Raw genomic sequence first — 22,067 nt, 5'->3', positions numbered from 1 at the left:
AATATCATTTGCTTTCTCAGAGGCTGAAATACACTGCTTAGATGACTTGAGTATTACCTAGTTGTAATGAACAGGGTTGGAGCTACACTCATTGGGTCCCATCTCTTTTCTTCCATTTAAAAAGCCTTGTTTTGAATTTATTTATAGTGTTGGCTTGTATAATATATTCATCCAACTTATTCCACAAGTCTACACTTCTATGTGGGAAGCCATACTTCCTGATGTCTTTTAAACAAGTTTACTTTATCAGTTTTTTACTATGACCTCTTGTCGACCTTTCTTCTTGTACCAGAAATTCTTCTCTGTCCATTTTTTCTAAACCTTTGTCCAATTTGAATATCATTATCATATCACCACTATCTTCTCTCTCCAATGTGGGAAGTCCCTTTCTTCAATTTTCCTCATATATCTTGTCTTTTACATCAGGAATCATTTTGGCTGCCTTTATTTGTATTCTCTCTATTTTTCCTATATCTTTCTTTAGGTATGGTGATCACATTACTGCTGCATATTCCAGTCAGGGACATATACACATATATCTTGCCCACAATCATATTGATATGATTTGTCATTGAAGGATGTCAAGAAATTTTGTTTTCCACATAGATGAATCAATTCCTGGAATAGCCTAAAATATGATATAGTCCAAACTAAGTAATTCACTAAATTGTTGTCTCAAGTTTCATTAAGTGGAAAATCCACAGCCCCACAGTGGCTAGCAACAGTCCTCAAAACCTCCCATAGTTCTCTAGGAAGAAACCTTGGACTGTTGTCTGTATTTTATCAGTATAGGACTGTTTCTATTTCACCAGCCGAAAGTGGTAGGAAAAGGAAAGCAGTTACCATTTGTTAATTCCCCATGTGTGAAAAAGTATAACAAATACAGTCAAAAGCGATAGAGACCAAATGCCATGCACCTCCTGATGGAGGTGAGGGGGTGGACAGGTTTTGAACATGGGCAGCTTTGGTGTCCATTTTGCAGAACCACTTTGTGCAGGTACCCAAACTAAAACCATGATAGTAAAAAGAGAAGGATTATACAAATACTCCTTTCCCATTTCTTATAATAAAGTTAATACACTTAGACAACTATATTGATACAGAAACCTATGGAAGGGAATTAAGATTGTTGTCATCAACTGTGGAGCAGTAGTTTCCTGTCAGTGAAACTAGAGGCAACAATTACCATTCTGTCATATTTCTTCTTAAAACCCTTTATGGTTTGGGCCTCTCCTACCTATGCTAAAAATAAAGTGCAGACAACCATACTGAGGTTTTGTCTGTCCTGTAAAAACCGTTAACAGTTAATAACATATTTGAGTTAAGAACCAAGTTTCTGCAAACATCATATTTTCTTCTCTGTATCAATGTATGATTATGTGCAAAGCACCACAACATACCTGTGCTGCAACACTGCAAAAATGGGAGAGGGTGAGGAGACCCAATCCAAGAGGACTCAGATTGTTGAGGCTTGGTTCTGCAAGACGTGTAGCTCTTACATAGGAAGCTACAGACCAAGACATAGCCAAGAGGGAGACCGCAACAGATATACCCTGAACAAGTACTGTTGGTATGGCCATAAAAACAAAGAATCATGAAAAGACATTCAAGCAGTAGGAATGTACATCTTCACTGAAAGGTGAAATTATTCACTGATTATATATGGTCACAATACTAACATATGAAATATATACATGGCAATGTGAAAAATATGAGGAAAATGTGGGGGAAAACAATCATGCTCAGCACTAAACCAATTCAAGAAAGTAAACCATTTAGCAATTGGCACTAACCCAGAGGGGGCTTTTGGTGGAGTATTGATTTTGGTAATCTGTCTTGAAGAGCTTGTTTTGTGATCTGGGTATAAATGTGTTTTTGTGTGGATGTACCCCAATCCTTTATTTTGTATAATTTGTAAATGTAAAGTGTTAATATTTTGCTAAATGTTGGTAATTAAGCTGTGGAGATGTAGTTGTTGTTGTTGTCGTTCCCTAGACTGTCTGTCCGAGCAGTCCAGTTTCCCCAAGGAATGCCACAGCCGAAACTGGGTTTTCCCACAAATCCTTTATAGAGTGTATGTTGTGTTGTTTGCGTGCATGATTGTGTATAATGCAGTCTTCCATTATGTGTTGTATGGTATGGGGTGAAGTGTTACATCCTGGGCAGCTGTTCACAATGCGGTCATCCAGCCTCTTCTGGTAGCTTAGAAGTGCTGGGTGGTGACCGCACCGCAGTTTGGCCAGGTGGACTCTGTCCTTTCATGGGAGAGAGGATTCAGAAGGGTGGATATCAGGGGGTCTGACATGCAGCAGTGTGTTGTCTTTCAGTGTGTTAATGGAGCGTTGAGTGATATGATTATGAATATGTTTCCAGAGGCTGGTATTTGGTGGTTGTGGAGGAAGAGAAGAGAGTATCTGTGTGTGATACAGGTCTTTGGGTGTTGTTTTAATGTTTCTTGGTGTGTGTGGGTGTTCTGCTATGTAGTGTAGCGGGTGTGATGTGTTTGTGGTGGCTGCAGCAAGTGTTTGTGTGCCTCTCATGTCGAGGTGGTCCTTGACTTTGAGGACTTTTGTTTCATGGTGTAAATGGTCTGTAGGTGTTGTATTTGTGCAGCCTGTAATTGTTTTTAGGGCTTTGTTTTGTATGATTTGAAGGGTGTTGTGGTGTGTCTCATTGAGATTAGGAGCCCATGCAGGACTCGCATAAATCATCACTGAGCATATGCATTGTTTGTATATTGTTGTATTAGTTTCTTTTTTTTGTCCAAATGTTGTTCCAGCGATTGACTTAAGTGCATTAAGTCTAGGTGTGCATTTGTTTTTTATGTTTGTGATGTGTTGTTTGAAAGACATGGATGTATCGTATGTTACACCAAGAATTTTCGGTGTGTTTGTGTGTGGTATTAGAGTGTTGTTGATGTAGAGATGAGGTATGTATTTGTGTTCTTTTGTCCAGTTGGTGAGAAGTGTTGCTGTAGATTTGGTTGGAGCTATTTTGAGTCTGTTTGTGATGAACCATGTGTTGAGTGTATCAAGGTATGGCTGGATTATTTCTGCAGCTTTGTCTGTGTTATGATGTATGCATGTGATTGTTATGTCATCTGCATAGGAAGAGATTTGTATTTCTGAGGTGTCTGGTGTGGGTAAGTCATGCATGTATAGATTAAAGAGCGTGGGGGATAGAACAGAGCCCTGTGGTACTCCATTCTTAATGTTTCTGATGTGCGATGATTAGCCATTATATGACACGTAAGCATTCCTACCTGCCAGATAATTGGCCAGCCATCTTTTGGTGTTATTGTGCATGTCTGTGTTATATATTATATTTGTTAGGTTGTGGCAGGGGATAGCATCAAAACCTTTACTAATGTCTAATGTTATAAGAAGTGTTCTGTGGTGGGGCCTATCTGAATTGATGCCATCTAAAATTCTTTGTGTGAGGTTTATCAGAAGAGTGTTTGCGGAGTGTAGTGGCCTAAAACCATGTTGTGAGTCAGCAAGGGGAATATGTGGTGTGACAAGTTTAAGTATTAGGCATTCAATGACTTTAGAGGGGGTGCAGAGAAATGTGATTGGGCGGTGCAAAGTTGGGATTGTTGGGTCTTTGTTCAGTTTTAGAATGGTGATTATTTTACCATGCTTCCAGATGTCGGGTATAGTGTTGTGTGAATAGCTGTAGTTTGAAATGTTTGTGAGTGCCTGTATACCTTGTGGTCCAATGTGTTTTAGGTGGATGTTACTTATATTATCAGGGCCACAGGCAGATGAGTGCTTGAGATTATGTATTATGTGTTTTGTCTGATTGTCTATGAATGGTGTATAGTCTGAGTCTGTGGGAAAGTCTTTCTTACGTCAAATAGTGCGTCGGTCGTCAGGGTGAGAAGTGAGATGGCTTGTCTGTGCAAAATTATTTATGAGTGTGTTTGCTTGTTGTCTGTTTGAGGGTAGATTGTCTGTTGTTGTGATTATTGCTGCGTGAGAGGGAGATATAGTTGAGTGTGGTTCTTATGAAGTTTGTAGAGTGCAATTAGAGTTTATTTCTGTTGTCCAAAACTCATGCTTGCAACAGATTTTAGGTTGTTTACTTTTTTGTTGACATGGTTAGATCAAAGGTCGTATAAGAATCAGAGGTAAGACCTAGTATTTTGGGATTCTTACCCAGTGAAAGGGTATAGCCATTTAATTTCACTGTTTCATCCTCCTAGCTTACTCTAGAAATTTTAAGCCAATTTTATTCAGCCCAGGGAAATCTTACAACAAGATGAAGACTTCATCAAACCCCATTCTCTACAAAGTCTGCTTTTAAGGTGTCATCTGACATTAGCCATAACAAAATATGTTAACTCATTATTCTGATTACTGGATTAAACAAAACAAAGTATGTGAATAAACAATTACAAATAACACAGTTAAGCTACTAACATGTCTGGTTGAATTCATGGTAAGAATTTATTTGTGCTATGGAATCTGCCATGATGTACATTTGTAGGATGAGTTGAGGCGCATCCTGGATTAGAGCCCCAAGGAGATCCACATTGGCTGCATCTCTCTCCGAATGGAGCCACAACTCCATGTATCGGCCCTGCATCTTTGATCTTGGTCGAACAGAGGCATGGCAGTGGTAATTGACAGAATCAGGATGACAGTGGACTGGGGTACTGTTTGTTGAATTACTGGAGTTTAATATGCTTGAGTAACCTGTCCAAAGTTCCAAATGATGGTATTACACACAATATCAAACTGTGGCATATGTGCAGTATAAAGTGAGCTTACGTGTCATGGAATTTATTATTCATGTTATGAGTCAACAGTCTTCTTTGATATATATTTCTTACTTCTTTCATTTATTACCCACTATAGTGTTATTCTGTTGTATTACATTCTAGACAAATGTCAATCCTGATTTCTTCACGAAAGAATTATAAAGTAAATTAATAATCAAATTTAGAAAAAATCTAAAGTCTAATCACTATTCAACTAGAAAGTTAATGTGTATGAAAATTACTTAATATCAGAAGATTGAAAAAATTAATGTTTGGATTTTCTTCATTTCCAACACAATTTGTTTAAAACTAAGATGAATTCTGAAGTTGACAACCCCACCTGGAGCTTTGGCTCTGATTGGTTGGGCACAAGACTGAAGAGAGAAATGACAGTCACGTCCTGCCACTTTGGACCTCTTCCTTTTGGAGTTGTGGTCATTTTCTTCTTGTATCCCTTCCTCAAAATAAACAGATGAGGCTTCACGTACACTCTTTGCACCATAATATATTAAATCCAGCTGTCTGTTAACAGGAAATTATAGAAAATATACAATAGTAGCAAAAATCATATTAAAACCAAAGGGAGCAAAGCACATACACACACACACATAGTATAATCATTGCTGTCTTGAATTTCATTAAGTATCCACAGCCAAGCATGAGTGAGCAAGTCATTAGGCCCCCATAGATCTAGATTCCTTTGGGATGAAACAGAGGACTGCTGTCTGCATTGTATTAGTATGGGTCTTTCTATGTCATCAACTGGTAGGATGTAGAGGAGGAGGAGAAAGGCACGGGGAACCAGAGCCCTTACATGCCAAAGTGCTGCCCCGGGGCAAAATTTTCAGTGATGCCGCCCCCCTTCCCCCATCACCACTTCCCATCTCCACCATTCCTTACTGCCTATTATAGCTTGGCTTGCAAAACAAACAGATTTTAAAAAATGTATCTAATGTCCCAATTGCATAAAGGCTAAGGGGAAAATATTTCATATTCTGTTGATTCTAATGCAAAATTCATATATTATGGTAATATATTCAGGGCTCCTTTGATCTTTTTTTATTATTAATTATTTTGTCAGCCTTGTGGGCAGCATGTCCAGACTAGAATTGCTAACCCCCTAAATGTGCCACCCCAGGGCATATGACCCCCTAACCCCCCACCACATATAAGGGCCCTGAGGGGAACAGTCACGGGTTATCAGTTTTTCATGAAAAAAAATCAAGGAAGGATAATCAAATTTTATCTGGATGTCTAGGACCTATTTGGAAACTAAGTGTCAGCTCCCTGGGACTGCACCTCCAGATGGAAGTGAGGAGGTTGTTGATGGGATCTTAAGATCAGTAGTGGAAAGATGATTATCTCTAATGTCTGTCTGACAGTTCCAATACAAGCAAGTAACCATCATTTGTTCCAACACACATGCAAAAATAAAAAACAACAAATATATATGAGATAGAAAAAAATAGATACCAAAATAATAATAGCCACAAAAGGGTTAGTATAAACAATGTACAACACATGCCTAAATATTTCCCTTTATGGGAATCTAAGCTTGTTACATGTTCCCTAACCTTGTGACATTTCCCAACAGGAGAAGATGGGCAATTATACGAAAGGTCCACAATCCTTTTGAAGCTTTGGGATGAAGGAAGCACATTCCCTCTGGTTCACATACCCTCTCATCAAACCAGTACCAATATAAACTGAAGCCATTTACTATGATGAGTGGTACAACTAGAAAGAAAAATTAGGATAATTGCATTTATGGAAAAATTATTGGTGGAAAAAATGCCACAATTAACCCCTTTTGCTGACTAAAATTAAGTCATGCCACAAGTCAGAATTTTTTTTTGTCTTTATAATCTTATTTAGGAATACAACATGGAGTTCACAAACTATGTAGTATTTCAGGACCTAATATAATCTCTCCATGTGGACAATTATTTTGTTGAAATTCTTGACTCCAAAGCACTATTCTCTTAAACATGAAGTCAGCATGAACATAGTGCAGTGATTTGTTTATCTTACCCACAAGAAGAATTGTGCTAATGAACCACTCAGCATGGTCCTTGTACAAGTAGAAGGCCACCAGGTAATCAGACACAAGGTCAAAGACAAACATGGCAATGGAGACAAGACCAGTAAGAGCATCAAACCAACCAAATTCAAGAGAATCCAAAGGTTGTGTCAAGATGTCTAAACCCTGTTTGAAAAAAGAAAACATATGGCCCTTGATATGGCTGAATTCATTAAAGTATCATTAATGTTGTTACTCAAACAGAAGTTCAAATATAAGATATGGAACTCCACTGTATCCAGACTTGTCAACTGTTAGGAAAAGGGTGCTATGACATTGCGACCTACGATCACCAACAAAAGTTCTACTGAGCTTTTTCAATATAATTACTACATAAACATAACTTTTGCTGTCAACCAACTGTTATGTTTTTCAATTAGTTAGTTGTCCTATTGTTAAAGAAACTTCTCATAAATGAAATTGAAACACTGCAATAGCACTGAAAGGTTTAATCATATAACTAAAATAATTGTATGTGTCAGGACTTTTAGTGGCGACTACATATCAATCAAACATATTATGCATGTGACTACATATCAATCACCTGGGTTAGATGGGTGTCATGCTGAGTGCCTGAAGAAGGAAGGTACACTAACAGTGGACTGGCTAGTGAGGTTGTTAAATGTATGTCTAGGGTAGGGAAGAGTGCTGAACTGGAGGAGTGCCAGTATAGTTCTACTTTACAAGGGAAAAGGGGACAAATGTGAATATTGTAGTTTTAGAGAGATCAGTTTGTTTGAGTGTAGATGGGGAGGCTTATAGGAGGGTCTTGACTGAGAGGATTAGGAGAGGAACAGAGGGAATAATTGGTGAGAAACAGTGTGGGTTTAGGAAAGGTAGGGATTGTGTGGATCAGTTTTTTGTGGTAAGGCAGATATGTGAGAAAGATTTAGAAAATGGTAAGGATGTTTTTGGGCCTTTATGGCTTTGGAAAAGGCATATGACAGGGTAGACAGGAAGGCACTGTGGGAGGTTTTGTAGATATATGGGACTGGGGGAAAGCTGTTGAAGGCAGTAAAGAGTTTTTATGAGAGTAGTAGAGCCTGGGTTAGAATTAGAAATGGAGTGAGTGGTTTGAGGTAAAGGTAGGACTGTATCAGGGATGCATCATGTCACCATGGCTGTTCAGTGTGTACATGGATGGGGTGGTGTAGGAGGTAAAGGCAAGGGTAATGGGCAGGGGACTGGAGATGGTTAAAGAAAATGGAGAAAAGTGGGAAGTGAGCCAGTTGTTGTTTGCTGACAGCATTGTGTTTGTGGCAGGGTCAGAGAGGGAATTAAAGCAATAAGTGGCAGAGTTTGGGAGGGTATGTGAGAGGAGAAAGTTTCAGGTAAATGTGGGTAAAAGTAAGATGATAAGATGCACAACGGGAGATGAGGGCACCAAGTTGGAAGTATATCTTAAGGGTGAGAGGCTGGAGGAAGTGAATTGTTTTAAGTATTTGGGGTTGCATGTGGCAGGAAAGGGAGAAGTGGGGTTGGAAGGAAATTGTAGACAGAGAGAAGAAAGTGAACACCTTGGGGGATTGAAAAGTGTCATGAGAAATAAATATTTGGGAATGGAGGCAAAGAGAAGGATATATGAAGGGGCAATTATACTGATGGTACTGTATGGGGCAGAGACTTTAGATTTAAGAGAGACAGAGAAAAAAAAATATGTTTGAGATGAAGTGTATGATGAGGTTACAAGGTTGAATAGGGTGAAAAACAAGGAGGTGAGGAGGAGAGTGGGGGTGGAAAAGGAGATAACAGATAGGGTTGATGAAAGAGTATTGGGATGGTTTAGTCACATGGAAAGAATAAGTGATGAAAGATTACTAAAAGAGGTGTGGAAGGCAGAGGTAGAGTGAACTTGAGAGGATGACCAAGGATGAGATGGATGGATGGGGTGAAAGGGGCTCTGAGTAAGAGGGGAATGTCTGTTGAGCAAGGAGGGTAATAGACAGGAGATAGGGGTGAGTGGAAAATGGCTGTGTACAGAAGATACTGTGATGCAAGGATGGGATAGGTGGAGGATGAGGAGGAGTAGAGAGTGGTTATGTGTGAATGATATTTTGACTTAGCCCAAAGGGACTTCTCCCCATCTCTTTTTCCACATGAGGGGGACAGAGAGAGGTGGTTGCCAAATAAGTGAAGCAGCCTTGCTATTGATGTACTGTCTTGCTGCATTGCCTCTAACCCACAGCGATGGGTGGGATACAGGGATGACCCATCATCCACAAGGAGCCAATATGAGAGGGGGAAAGGGTGGTGTATTGGAGTGGAATGGGTGGGGATAGGCATGTACCTTTTGACTTGGCTACCTCCTTTATATGGGGGAAAAGCCTTTGGTATATAGATAGATAGACATATTGATCAAACAAAACTGGAACAATTTTTTTCCTCAACTCTAAATTTTTAATTTCCAACTATGAACACGAAAAGAACCTACCTGTTTAGCACCCTCTGCAATGGCATTGGTTGCTTCTTTTGTTACATGAGACAGTTCCCCACGCAGAGACAAAGAACTGTCACTCTCATCTAAAAGAAATATAAATCAATGAAGTATGGAAGTAATTGCTGAGACTAAAAGTAAAAAAAAAACATGAATGGTCATTAAGTACTCAATCAGATAAATCTAACTTGGCAAAGAGGGTTTGTTTAGCTTAATTTATCCCATATGGATCACTGATTGCATAAGTTTATGTTGTCATTATTTTAGGGACTTCAGTGGCATCCATAAAGACTGCATTCTTCTATGATTGGAAACTAATCTCCACTCAAAAAAAATACTAACCATTTTTTAACTACTATTCCTCCATTCTGCTACTCTCCTTAAATATTCTACATGCCTGTATGATTTCACTCTTCATCATGATATTGTCCCTGACGATAGATGCACTGTTGATACTGATGAAATACTTAATACAGTTTGATTATGTAGTGTAAACATATACAGTATGTATTTACCTCACTGTGATCGAGAGAAAAAGAGCTGTGATTAAGGTGTCCTATCCTTTTGTCTCTATTGATCAAACTTAGCCAGAATTTTTTTTATGGTTTTAGGTTGGATTTTTTTTTTTTTTTTTTCTGGGCCTCAACATTGTCAGGAACAGTCCCCACACAAAACAGGAGATGGTGTCCACGTGATGCCACTGTTAGTATGACAGTGCCCAGAGATCAGTAAGGGAAGGCACCCCTCAACCGCAGGCGATGCAAGGGGAAGGTGTGCCCCCAAGAAGCCTAAGGGTTGCCTTGGAAAGGGAGACAGTGATGTGTCATGCCACACCTGCTGCAGTGAGTTGCTGAGACCTGAGCAAAGAATGGCAGTGGCTCTGCACTCTAGCAAACAGTGGTGGAGGAGTTGCTGCACCGTGACCTCACAAAGTTTGCAGCACTCATGATTGTTCCTCCCAGCGCGTAACACTTGCCACCCACAGCGATATCCAAGGCAGCTCCTGTGGACAATAGATTCCAACCTTCTCTCAGGAGGTAAATGGACTGCCTCGTACCTGATGATGAGGTAATACCATAGTGCTGATACCAAAGTATGAAGATTATTGCTGTGATCGACCCTGGCCATCAAGCTGGCCTTCTTGATGGTGATGCCCTTGGTCTGTGTGATTGTGGGTGCCAGGGCAGTGTGATCCTGCTGCACCTCATTGCTGCCTTGGCATCATCATCAGCAATAGTGTTCCCTGGAACCCCAATATGACTGGGGATCCAGTGGAAATTTGCAGACCTCTCATGCTGGTGCAAAAGGTTCAGCGAGTGCTGTATTGACGTGGTTAAGTGGACATCATCTGTTGTCTTTCCCAACCAGTTGACGTCAATAGCACTCCTTGAGTATATGTAGATCACAACTGCCCCGTGCTCAGCAGAGAGGACATGATCGAGGGCCTTGGAGATGACAGCAAACTCCGTTTGTAGAGTGAAGTTTCCGTCATTCTCCATAACCCGGTCACCCCATCGGCGGTTGCAAAAGCTGCGCCACACCCTCCCATGGAGGTGATGGCGTGGATCGCAACCGTGTCGGGTTGGAGTCAGCCTTCCTCCTACTGAGGTAGAGGAGTTGGAAACTGGCACAGGGAGATTGCCACGAGGGAGGTGGGGGGTTTAGTCTGGGTGATGTCTGCCCAGAGCACATCGTCGAATTAGTTCCAGGAGTTCAAAGGCGCGGATTTCACTCACCACATGGGCTTCTTAATTGTTCCAGAAGTTAATACATCCTTATGGATATTTGTATTTTTTAAGAACATAAGAATGAAGGAGACTGCAAGAGACTATAAGGCCTCCAGTAGACAGCTCCGTATCCATCACCACCTGTCATCCCCATCCATAAAGTTATCTAATTGTCTCTTAAAACAACTGATAGTTTCAGCACTTTCTACATAGTTACTAAGTCTATTCTATTCGTCGACCACCCTATTAGTAAACCAATTCTTGTCTAATTCCTTCTTATATCTAAATTTGTCCAGTTTAAAAACAATACTGCAAGTCCTGCCCTGTTGTTTTAATATGATGACCTTGTCTGCATCACCCATATTAAAGCCTTTGATCCAGTTGAACACCTCTATTAGATCACCCCGCACTCTGCATCTTTCCAGAGTGTAAGTTAAGGTGCCTAAGCCTCTCTTCGTAAGGCAAATTTCTGAGTCCATGTATCATTTTGGTCACTCTTCTCTGTACTGATTCTAGAGAACTGATGTCCATTCTGTAGGACGGAGACCAAAAATGTACCACATAGTCAAGGATGGGTCTATCGCTAGAATTTGGTAATTACTTCTGCACTTCTATTTGTTACCGTCCTAGCAATGAAACCTAGTGCTCTGTTAGCTTTATTCCTGGCGCTAATGCACTGTTTCCTGGTTTTGAGGTCCGGACTCACTAGAACTCCCAAGTCTCTCTCGCACTCAGTTTTCTCTAAAAGCGTGTTATCTAAGCTGTATCTATTTTCGGGGGGGGGGGTAGTCCTACGTTAACACGCTACACTTTAGACTTTTTTCCATTCTTGTGACCTCACAACTCTGACTCATCCCAGGCCATGATATCTCTATCAGGTTTATCCATTCTCTTTAATCCCGTGAACAATATTATCAAGTTACCAATTGCTCTTCTTTCTTCCAACAAAGGGAGGTCCAATACGTTTTTCTTCATACATTTTGCTTGCAAGGCTATATACCAGTTTGGTCACTACTCTGCATTCTCTCAATCTTATCTATATCCTCAACCTTCGTCGTCGTCGTCGTATGTCCTCCTCCTCATCATCATTATCATCATCATCATCATCATCATCTTGTGCACATATAATGCAGGGGAATATCACTTTTATGCTCACTAATAGTCTATATGATTGACCCACAATTTTGCTGATATGTTTGTCAAGTGATATTATTGATGATCTTTTAAACGGTCAATTTGAAAATAAAAGGTGTCTGAATTTACCGGAATTCGTTTTTAGTATTTCTCAAAGTTGATAACAGATAAATAAGATATACAAAAAAATTTTTTTTATTGCAATTTAAAATCACTGATCCTATCCCAAAAAGTCGTCTGCTCCTGCCATTCTTCCAAAACCTAGCCGTACAGCCATCTATTCCGCAGTGACGTCATCAAATGTATTCAGTTATCAGGCAGTCATTGTTTAATATATGGTTATCATGTCAAATGCCATAGGCTATCAAATTTAGGAATTATGAAAATGGAGTAAAAACTGACGAGGAAAAATTAACTGGAATGAAAAGAAAAGGAGAAAAGAGGCTGTGAATAATAATATATGAATACCATATAGAACTCAGAAAGGCTTGAGAAGAAAACTTATGATAACCGCCCATAAACAATTATGTAATTCACGTACAGAACATACACAGAGCTAATTTATGGGACTAAGCTCTCGTACAATGACATTAAATGAATTTTTTTAATATGCAAAAATAATAATTGTTTTTGGAAATTCAGATTCAATTTATCATATAAACAAAACCAGGAGATATATTAAGTGGATAGCAAAAAAAAATACATAGAACAAATATAACACAAGGGAAAATAGAGCAAGGCAAGACAGAATTTAAGTTAATTAGGAAGACAGGGTGTTGTCAGGTCTTCCGACATCACTTATAATTATGTAATTCAAGCTACTTAAATCCACGATCTCATACAGGCAGACACAGTGTCACTTTCTAATTTATTAAACTGTATATCTTATTATCATTACTATTACACCTTCCATCATGACATTCACGAGGAGCTAAGATCGAGGAGAGGGCAACAAATGAGTGATGGATGGAGGTGGAATGAGTGGTGGTGGGAGCATGTCCACACATACACACACACGTATTCACTTGGTCTTTGGATCATGTGTTGGACTCGTGATCGACAGCTATTTCCCTCCTGGAAGAGAGCTAAGAGCTCGTAGGTCCGATCTATGGGTAATGCTGTATGCATGTATATGCGTATATATATATATATATATATATATATATATATATATATATATATATATATATATATACATACGTTTTAAATAACCAACTGTCGGAGAAACAAAGCAAAAGAAACAGACGAGCTGTATATTTCGACCACTACTGTAGTCCTCTTCAGCAGAAGAGGACCACAGTAGTGGTCGAAATATACAGTTCGTCTGTTTCTTTTGCTTTGTTTCTCCGACAGTGGGTTATTTAAAACATTTTACTAAATGTGCTACTACATTTTCGTCTTGTGAAATACATACATACATACATACATATACATACACACGCGCGCGTACACACATACACACATCGTCCTCACATAAACACTGGAAGGTGAAAAGGAATGATCAACTATCTCTTCCTGTGGCCTTACCTCGTAGGCATGGAGCCCTCGATGATGGCGACGAGACTCTGCTCGTAACCTTGCTGCTCGACTCGGAATTACATTTGTTGTCGCCTTGCTTCTGCTCCTCTGGTCCTGGTGCCCGCTGCCCCTGGGCCTCGGAGGGCGGTGGAGCACCCTGCTTATTTCGCCGGATCGTGCCGAAGTCGAGGTTATCAGCGTCCGAGTCAGGCGAGATGTCGACGAGGTCCACATCCTTCTCGTCGCTCTGGATCTGTCGGTACGGTGGTCATAATATTAAAGTTCCCTGTGAAAATGTCATGATTTTTAACTGTTCATATATGAGCTTGAATCATAATACAGGTATATAGTAAAATCCTGGTGCCTGTTATAGTTTGGGAACGAAGACACCCCTCGAAGATTGAAATTTCGCAAACAACAAATAAGTTACGCTTCCCACCCTGAAAATGTTGCCAAAAAGACATGCATGTTGCATAAACGATAGCGATAATGACAAGTGTGCTAGAATATTATGAAAAATAATATGAATTGTAGAATAACATATTTAAAGCATACACTGCATCTACCACACATCAACAACACGTGGATCAGAGAAGTAAGAGGAAATGCCATAGAAGTAATAAAGAATCAATGGGACAGCAGTTTTACAAAAACATTTCACCGTTCTTTTATGAGTACAGATTTTACTCCAATATAGGTTGATGGATGGTGGTGTTTAATGTGTATCGTCTGCACCAGGTTAGAGAGAAGGAGGGAAAATCATCGAGTCCGTCAGCTGACGAGGGTGACAAGCCGGCTGTCGATACAAAGTATGGCGGCAAGGCAGTAAATATAATCAACTTGGATCCACAAGTTACCTAGGTAAATTGGCGTGAATGTATTACAATGTGGCAACTTCCAGCATACCCAAATTAGGTTGAGAGGTAATTAAGTAATTAATCCATGCAGTAGAAACACAACGGATGTGTTATGCATGCCGTGGTGACATCTACCAATTCTGTCGTAGCTTGGTCATTGCAGCAACCAACTCAAGGTAAAACGAATACTATAAGGTACGTTAGCGGGGGGAGGGGGTAAGGGAGAGGCAGAAAACATCTCCACTGCGCAGGTAGATGATGACGTCAACGGAAATATCGAGACCAGGGTTCCGCTGGTCGAGAGCTGTCAGTCACTCACACACCAGTGTGTGGAGCGAAGCTCCATCTTCTGATTAAAGGGGTAGCTAAGGCAGACAAATAACATAGAAATGCCAACAGTTTGTATAGTGCAGAAGTGCAATGCAGTTAGACTGAAAGGTGATAAACATATACATTTCTTTTCACTACCCAAAGATAAAGAACTTAGAAAGAAATAGATTGAATTATGTGCCACACACAATACTCGGTCATCTGGATATGTATGCAGCCGTCATTTTGAAAGTAACTATTTATTAGCAACATTTCCTGAAATTTTCATTCAATTGCAAATAAACAGACAAAAGAATCCGGTTAAAACATAACTGAGCTTGGTGGAGATAAAGGTCTACATATAAAATCCACGCTTGACATGTCATCCCATCTAATAACTCGTCATATTGATATAATCCACCTAATGTGAAAGCATGGAAAACATTTTTATAACTTTTCTGGCGGTCATATCTCAGATATTGATAGTTTGAGGATAAGAAAGTGATACTGAGTAATTTCAGTATTATGTGAACATCATAGTGTAATTTTAAAGTCTACCATACATACAGATGGCTTTCTTTAAAGTTTGGATTTTCTTCCACCTCTCACTCTCCCCCTCTGGATTTCCTATGACGTCACGGTGGAGGTGCGCGGAAGGGGGGGTGCTTAACATACCTTATAATATTCGTTTTACCTTGAACCAACCTTTAATGCGAACACCACGCACCACCAGTTCCCTTCTATACCTCTCTTTCGCACTACAACTACCGGGATGACAATTACATTTTAAAAGTAATCAACAGTATTTGTGAACTACAAATAGCCTTTTACCTGCCTTGTACGGAACCGTTACAATGTTTTTAATCCTTATTATACAATATTATTTACCATTATCATGATAGGATTTGCTGGTGAAGGGCCAAAAAAGAACTGCAAAAAATCGTCAGAGTGAAGGAAGAGGTTAAAAAGCAAACACTACAAACTGAAGAAGAGCCAGCGTAAAACATGTCCCCTTTCATTTTCTTAATAAATTCGCCTTTCTTTTCTAAAGTGATTACCTTCATTTGCCCTTTAGGCTTCTTATTTGTAGCCCCATTTTGTTGTTGCATTTGTCGGGTATATTGGCCGCGTGAAATCATGGCGGTGGGAACCAACTCTGCCCGAGTGAGGCATTGCCATCTGGTGGCCAGTCACAAAACATGGCCGCGCGTGCTATCCAAAACACCGCCATTTGAACGTGTATTTCATTTAATTTCTTATCACTTTGTATTACCAGAATGAAAAACTAAAGTATCTAAAATCGCGAGCCGTGAACATCATGGGCTTATTGTATCTTTAATGAGGACCCCAGAAACTTAAAATTCTCCATTTCTTACAGCCTCGCGCCATTCGCATTCACATTCAACCTCTCACTACCATCATTCTTTTTATTTCCCATCACTCAACCTTTGTCCACACTTACTCTCACTTTTCTCTCTCGCACGCCCTCCAAACTCAGCCACTAACAGATTCAGTTTCTCCCCAGTCAGTGTCATCCACAAACAACAATTGGTCAATCACTCACGTCCCTCCCACTCCCCCACCAAATATCTGCCTCATGTCACAATTTTTGAAATTGTGACACCCGGCTCGCTGTCTCACCTTCCCATTTTCTCGTCTGATCCCTCACCGTTTCAGCCCTTCGTTCCCTATACTCGGGGGAATTACCAGAGTCCTTAAGACTTCTAGTAGCTACATCCTGTCCTTTCTCCTCCTCGTTATCCTCTTCATCTGTCATGTCATTTTTGACATTCAATTTCAGTGCCTTAACGAAGGGAGAGACTTCTAATTATCTAGAAACACCCCCCCCCCTTTTTTATTTGTGTTCTCAGAGCCAAGCTCAACGGTTTTCGCGCCCAAACACACACCCCCCCTGCGCGCTGCCACATATTTGTTTAAGCTAGGCAATTAGAATAATTAGGATTGTGTCTAACCCGCTCGTGAACAGTGTCTACCTCAAGGAACAATTGCAACGTTGTCACCTCCCACATGAACATTATTCGTAGTACCCTTCACAACTAGGGACGGAGACGTAGAACTATTGGCAACGTCGGAAGCCGGCTAGCGGACATCGTGACCTGACCTGCCGCAGGACACAGGGAGTCTAAGCATCGAATTCATCAAAGGAGGTCAGACCGCTCGATCTCGGAAGACCAATAGTGTCCTTTCCTCCCTCATGTGACTGTTGGGGATTTATATCCTCGTGAGCAAATCGAGTGTCGATTATTTGGGTATAAACCCCTCAAGCAAAAACTCTGAGTGTAGTGCGATTGACCGGGAATACGCCGATGAAGTGACTTACAACCCCCATCACAGCGCGCCCAGGCCGTCCACCCCCCGCCCCCACCAAACGAAGCGGCGCCGATCGAAGCTCAGCAGGAGATCATGCTAATTGAAGACGTCTCCACAAGCAAGACACTTATTAAGTACTAATTCATTAACAATTTCTTAAGCTAGGAACGCGCGCAGGGAATAGATAGGATGTATGTATGAAATCCAACTGTTAAAACCCTTATTTAATCAAGATATATTTCTAGTGTTTAATTATCTAAATTCATTAAAACTCACAATAGGAGTTCTGGGTTTCATTAGCCTAGGACGGTTCACTTAATGAGTTGTCCCATCATACCCCTCCCCCCTCTTTGATTTACTCTCACGCTTGCCTTGGAGGGAAGGCGAGTGGTCCCGAGATGTGATACAAATCGCCTGGACTTCGGTTCCCCAACTGCAGCTATCTTCCCCCTCCCTTCATCAACCACTTAAGGTACGTGTTACCCACACCACCTCATCTACCACCTTCTTCCACTGTCCAGGAATTTGCATCACCTCATACTCATGTACTTACCTCCCTCACCACCCCTTTATATATATGTTGAATAATCATGGCGATGATGATAATAATAATGATAATAATAATAATAATAATAATAATAATAATAATAATAATAATAATAATGATAATAACAATGCTAATGATAATAATAATAATAGTAATAATAATAGTAATAATAATAATAATAATAATAATAATAATAATAATAATAATAATAATAATAATAATAATAATAATAATAATAATAATAACAATAATAATAATAATAATAACAATAGTAATAATAATAACAATAATGAAAATTTTAATAATAATCATTTCTCTACCCAAACCTCGTTGGTTTTTTTTTTAGTTTAATTACCCCTGAAATCTGCTAAGTTTTCTGTGAAAACGGCATATTGACACCACAATCCCTTCCGTGTTTATCTGCGTTCAGTTTAAAAGCTCTATTTAAAGGTCCCATGTACCACAGACCACGTGACTTGTCACTATTCACAACTTTTATTTATTCATTTATTGCAATATATAGTAATATGAAGCAAACAGGCACCTTAGCCGCTATGATGGTCGCGCGGCTTGCACCAAACCTGTCTCTTGAGACATCCACAAGTCGCTCGTCTGGCTGCCTTCCCGCCTTGATTATTTTCCTTGTGGTACTCCTTCAGGTTGGATACTACTTCTCCTAAGGAAATCTATAGTCATGCCTCGTCGTTCCAAACAGAAGATGCGGCAGAAGGCAAGAATTCAAGCTTTACAAGAGAAGAGGAGAGGGAAACAAACTCAGGCTCCCTTGCACGCGATCACACCACCTCTCACCATTCAGCCTCACTGTAGCCCTCTTCATCATCTCAGCAACCACTCTCAAATTCACAGCATTCGCCTTCATCACTATTAAGCGTAACAGAAATAAAACAAGTCTCAAAATCAGACTTACGTCACCAACTCCTGCACGACAAAATTCCTCCCCTTCTGAAGATGAAGAGAAATATTTACTCTCACGCTCCCAGTTGGAAAGCATGGGAGGAAAATCTTGTTGTGCATGTGGGGGTGAGAAGAGCACTGATGCTTCGTACAATGCCTTTGACTCCTCTATTGCTATCACCTGTAACACCTGTTCAGATCATGAAGATGTATCTGTAAAGCCACGGCAGCTGTCGGATGATGCAGGGAAAGGAATTTTTACAGAGATGAACTGTAAAATTATATTTTTGTTTATCAGGCCCTTATCAATGGCCTAGGATGTAATGGCCTGAAAAGAATTTCTCAAGCACTAAGCACTACCCAAATGTCAAGTGGAAAGTTCTACAGATATGCAAACTTCTTGTATGAGAAGATGTGGCAATACCTCGGAACAAATCAGAGGAGAGCACACGAAGCAATTGTACAGCATTATGCTTCACTTGGAATCCATTCATATCCCATCACAGATCAACTGGAAATCATCTCCTTCTTGGTTTTGTTGTTGATGACGAATCTGGGACGGCCACTGACTTTGAGGATGTTTGTATTTTTTGTTCTGTTTGCATCGCCAAGAAAGAGAAACTGTCAGACGAAGAATGGACTGCATGGTTTAATAGACACAAAAATGTCTGCCACAAGGATTTTGATGGAACACCAGCAGCTATGGATGCAGAAGCAGCAGTGAGATTCTGGACTCGGTCCACAAAGTAAAACTTCCAATATATAACCTTCGTCAGCAGTGGAGACTCAAGTGCATATAGTGCAGTATGTGGACTAAATGATGGCTATGGACCATAGGAAGTGCCTGTCAAAAAAGAAGAATGCACAAATCATGTAGCAAAGAGACTTGGCTCCTGTCTCAGAAAACTCAAACAGGAGGACTTTACAGTCATAACAACAAAAACGGAAGAAAATGAAGCTCAGCAGTCTTGGAGGAGCCAAGAAACTGACAGATAAGGATGCTGCAGAGATATTATTTAAAAAAAAAAAAACTACCACTGATAATAAAGACAAATCTGTTGGAGCAGTGAGAGATTCAATCATGGCATCATTCTATCATGCCTATTCCTGAGATACGTCTCGAGAGCTGCATGCTTTCTACCCTAAGGGCATCAACCATGGTGCTTTTACCAAAGGACACTGGCTCAATGTGAAACACCACGTAGCCACTCGGTGAAATTACCATATCTGAGTAACATCCCTTCAGACAAGCAGGAAGAGATAAAAAAAATATTTATATTGCTCTCACCAGGACAGAGCTGCTTGAGAGATACCTGTGTAGTGATGCTACTGATGGTGAAGAGAAAGTGGTTTTGGTGAGCTCGTCTTCCTTTATTGTAAGGTACGAGTGAACTCAGTGAACTGGTTTCACATGCGGCGGAAGCCGCTATATATATATATCGCGTGGGTAGTTAGTCACTCGTGGTGCGTAATTAGATAATTGCACTGGGTTAGGTTAGGTCGGGTCAAGCAGGGTCGCACTGGCAGAGAAGCGTCAGATCGTGTGCGACCATGCACGCTCCACGCCACGTGACTGTCGCGGCTGAAAAGTCGCACTCAGAACATTAATGAAAGTTTACACTCAAATACGTGGTCTAAGTTTTTGAAAACTAAGCACACTGGACCAAAACGACTAAGATTTGATGTTGCTGTAACTTCTTTAAACCACAATTTTAGCTACATCGACACCAGTTTGCTTATTCACCTTGACTTTGGAGCTTCTTAGCACACACTCCCAGGATCAGCCATCTAAGAGGCAATAACAAACACCACCAAAGAAAACGACCAAGAGGTCAAGAGAAGAAAAACCAAGTCAGTATTACGAGGCAGGAGACTTCTAACCTGACAACAATGAAGAGGGTGGCGCCCTCTGATACCTTCAACTACGAATGAATACTATTCTGTAAATTGGAAAGGGACCAGATGCTAAACAGGCCTGATTGTAATAAACCCTTGTTTTATCTGGATTTCCCTTATTATCCCAATATGTGCAAAATTATACCAAATAGAGCTTGCAAACTTCATGAAACTTACTGATCAACATAAAATTACCCATTCCTCAAAACTGACGTTTTTGAGATTTCGAGCTAAATAACTCCGTAATACCTCAAAACAAACCAGAGGCACATAAAGCAATTGTACAGCATTATGTAAATTATATATATATATATATATATATATATATATATATATATATATATATATATATATATTCTTTTCTTTTTTTCCATTGGGAGGTTTTTAAAACTACCTGAGGCTATTTAGGGAGATTTTTTTTTTTTTTTTTTTTTATCGTCACCAGAATTTTCTAATTCATTTTCTATGAATGGCATTCGATAGGTGAAATATTCCTTAATCAAAATTAAGTCGCATGTATCTATTGTATTCATACAAATTTTCAAAACGGTAAGTTTTTTTTTTCAGCATTTATTTATATATCATATCTCTAAAAATAATCATCACGTTTCAATGAAAATTCGGGATTTTATACTAACGGTACAAAGAAATATGCACACCAAATATCATGGAGATAGGAAATAAAAATAATGTCACCCACTAAGTAACTGGCGGCGTCTCCCTTTAACCCATTCACACTCTCCATTCCCGACCCTCACAAATGATCTTCTGTCCACGGAAAAACTTCTTACCGCCTTCAGTAGACGTCTCCTTCTTACATGCGTCCACAATAAACTTCACAAAATCTTTCGTCTTACCAAATGTCTCTTCCAGGTCCATGAAAATCAAATGAATATCCTTACCTTTTGCCAGATACTTTTCACATACCTGTCCAACAAATATTTGATCTACATACCCTCTTCTTCTCTTAAATCCATATTGCTCTTCCTCAATTACTCCATCTGTTTCTCCTCCTAATTATATCATTAAAACCATTTAAGTCACGCACATATACCACATCTTACAGTCTAAACAGTTTTTGACATTTTTTATCTTAGTTATGCTCTAAAAAAAAAGGCCCATTCTCATCTGGTTTAAAGAGGCGCCGGGCTGAGGATGTATTCGTCAAATGCCGGACGTCTAGTTATCCTACCTGGTGGCGCTGGTCGTAGTAGTGGTCGAAGAAGGCAATGGTAGGAAAACCCTGGACTTCCGACGGGCTGATGGGAGTCACCGGCGTCGGTGTGGGAGTGATGGGAGTAATCGGGGTCAGAGGTGTCAAGGGTGTGACGGGAGTGACAGGTGTTGGCGCCGGAGCCACCGGGGTGGGCGCCGGGGTCACGGGCGTGGGTAAAGGTGCCACTGTCTCGGGAGAGGACGGGAAGAGGACTTCGTCGAGCGTGTCCCTCGAGGAGCTTCGGGTCGTCCTTTCGGAGGCCATTTCGAGGTGGACGTTGGCCAAGGGCTGGCGGAAGGTGGTGAAGCACTCACGAGGAGGTCAACATTCCATGACTAAAG

At 40.3% G+C, this 22,067-nt stretch overlaps 1 protein-coding gene across 1 annotated transcript in view; it reads right to left on the bottom strand.

Annotated features, from left to right (window-relative positions):
• Positions 1–22,067, bottom strand: part of LOC143033712 (XK-related protein 6-like) — a 73,570-nt gene that overhangs the window by 15,086 nt on the left and 36,417 nt on the right. Inside the window, exons 2-9 of the mRNA XM_076199198.1 lie at positions 21,703–22,067; positions 13,665–13,908; positions 9,274–9,362; positions 6,794–6,968; positions 6,337–6,499; positions 5,103–5,284; positions 4,422–4,697; positions 1,401–1,564 (exon numbers count right to left, since the gene is read on the bottom strand). The exon at positions 21,703–22,067 is cut by the window's right edge and continues 23 nt beyond it. Of these exons, the coding sequence (XP_076055313.1) occupies positions 1,401–1,564; positions 4,422–4,697; positions 5,103–5,284; positions 6,337–6,499; positions 6,794–6,968; positions 9,274–9,362; positions 13,665–13,908; positions 21,703–21,990 (1,581 nt within the window). The 5' untranslated portion in view covers positions 21,991–22,067. The remainder of the gene's footprint in view (positions 1–1,400; positions 1,565–4,421; positions 4,698–5,102; positions 5,285–6,336; positions 6,500–6,793; positions 6,969–9,273; positions 9,363–13,664; positions 13,909–21,702) is intronic.

Source organism: Oratosquilla oratoria, chromosome 2, assembly GCF_046742065.1.
Source record: "Oratosquilla oratoria isolate Oo_2021 chromosome 2, ASM4674206v1, whole genome shotgun sequence".
NCBI classification, from domain to species: Eukaryota; Metazoa; Arthropoda; class Malacostraca; order Stomatopoda; family Squillidae; genus Oratosquilla; species Oratosquilla oratoria.
The sequence above is the reverse complement of the archived record's forward strand: the minus strand, read 5'-3'. Positions and strand labels throughout refer to the sequence as shown.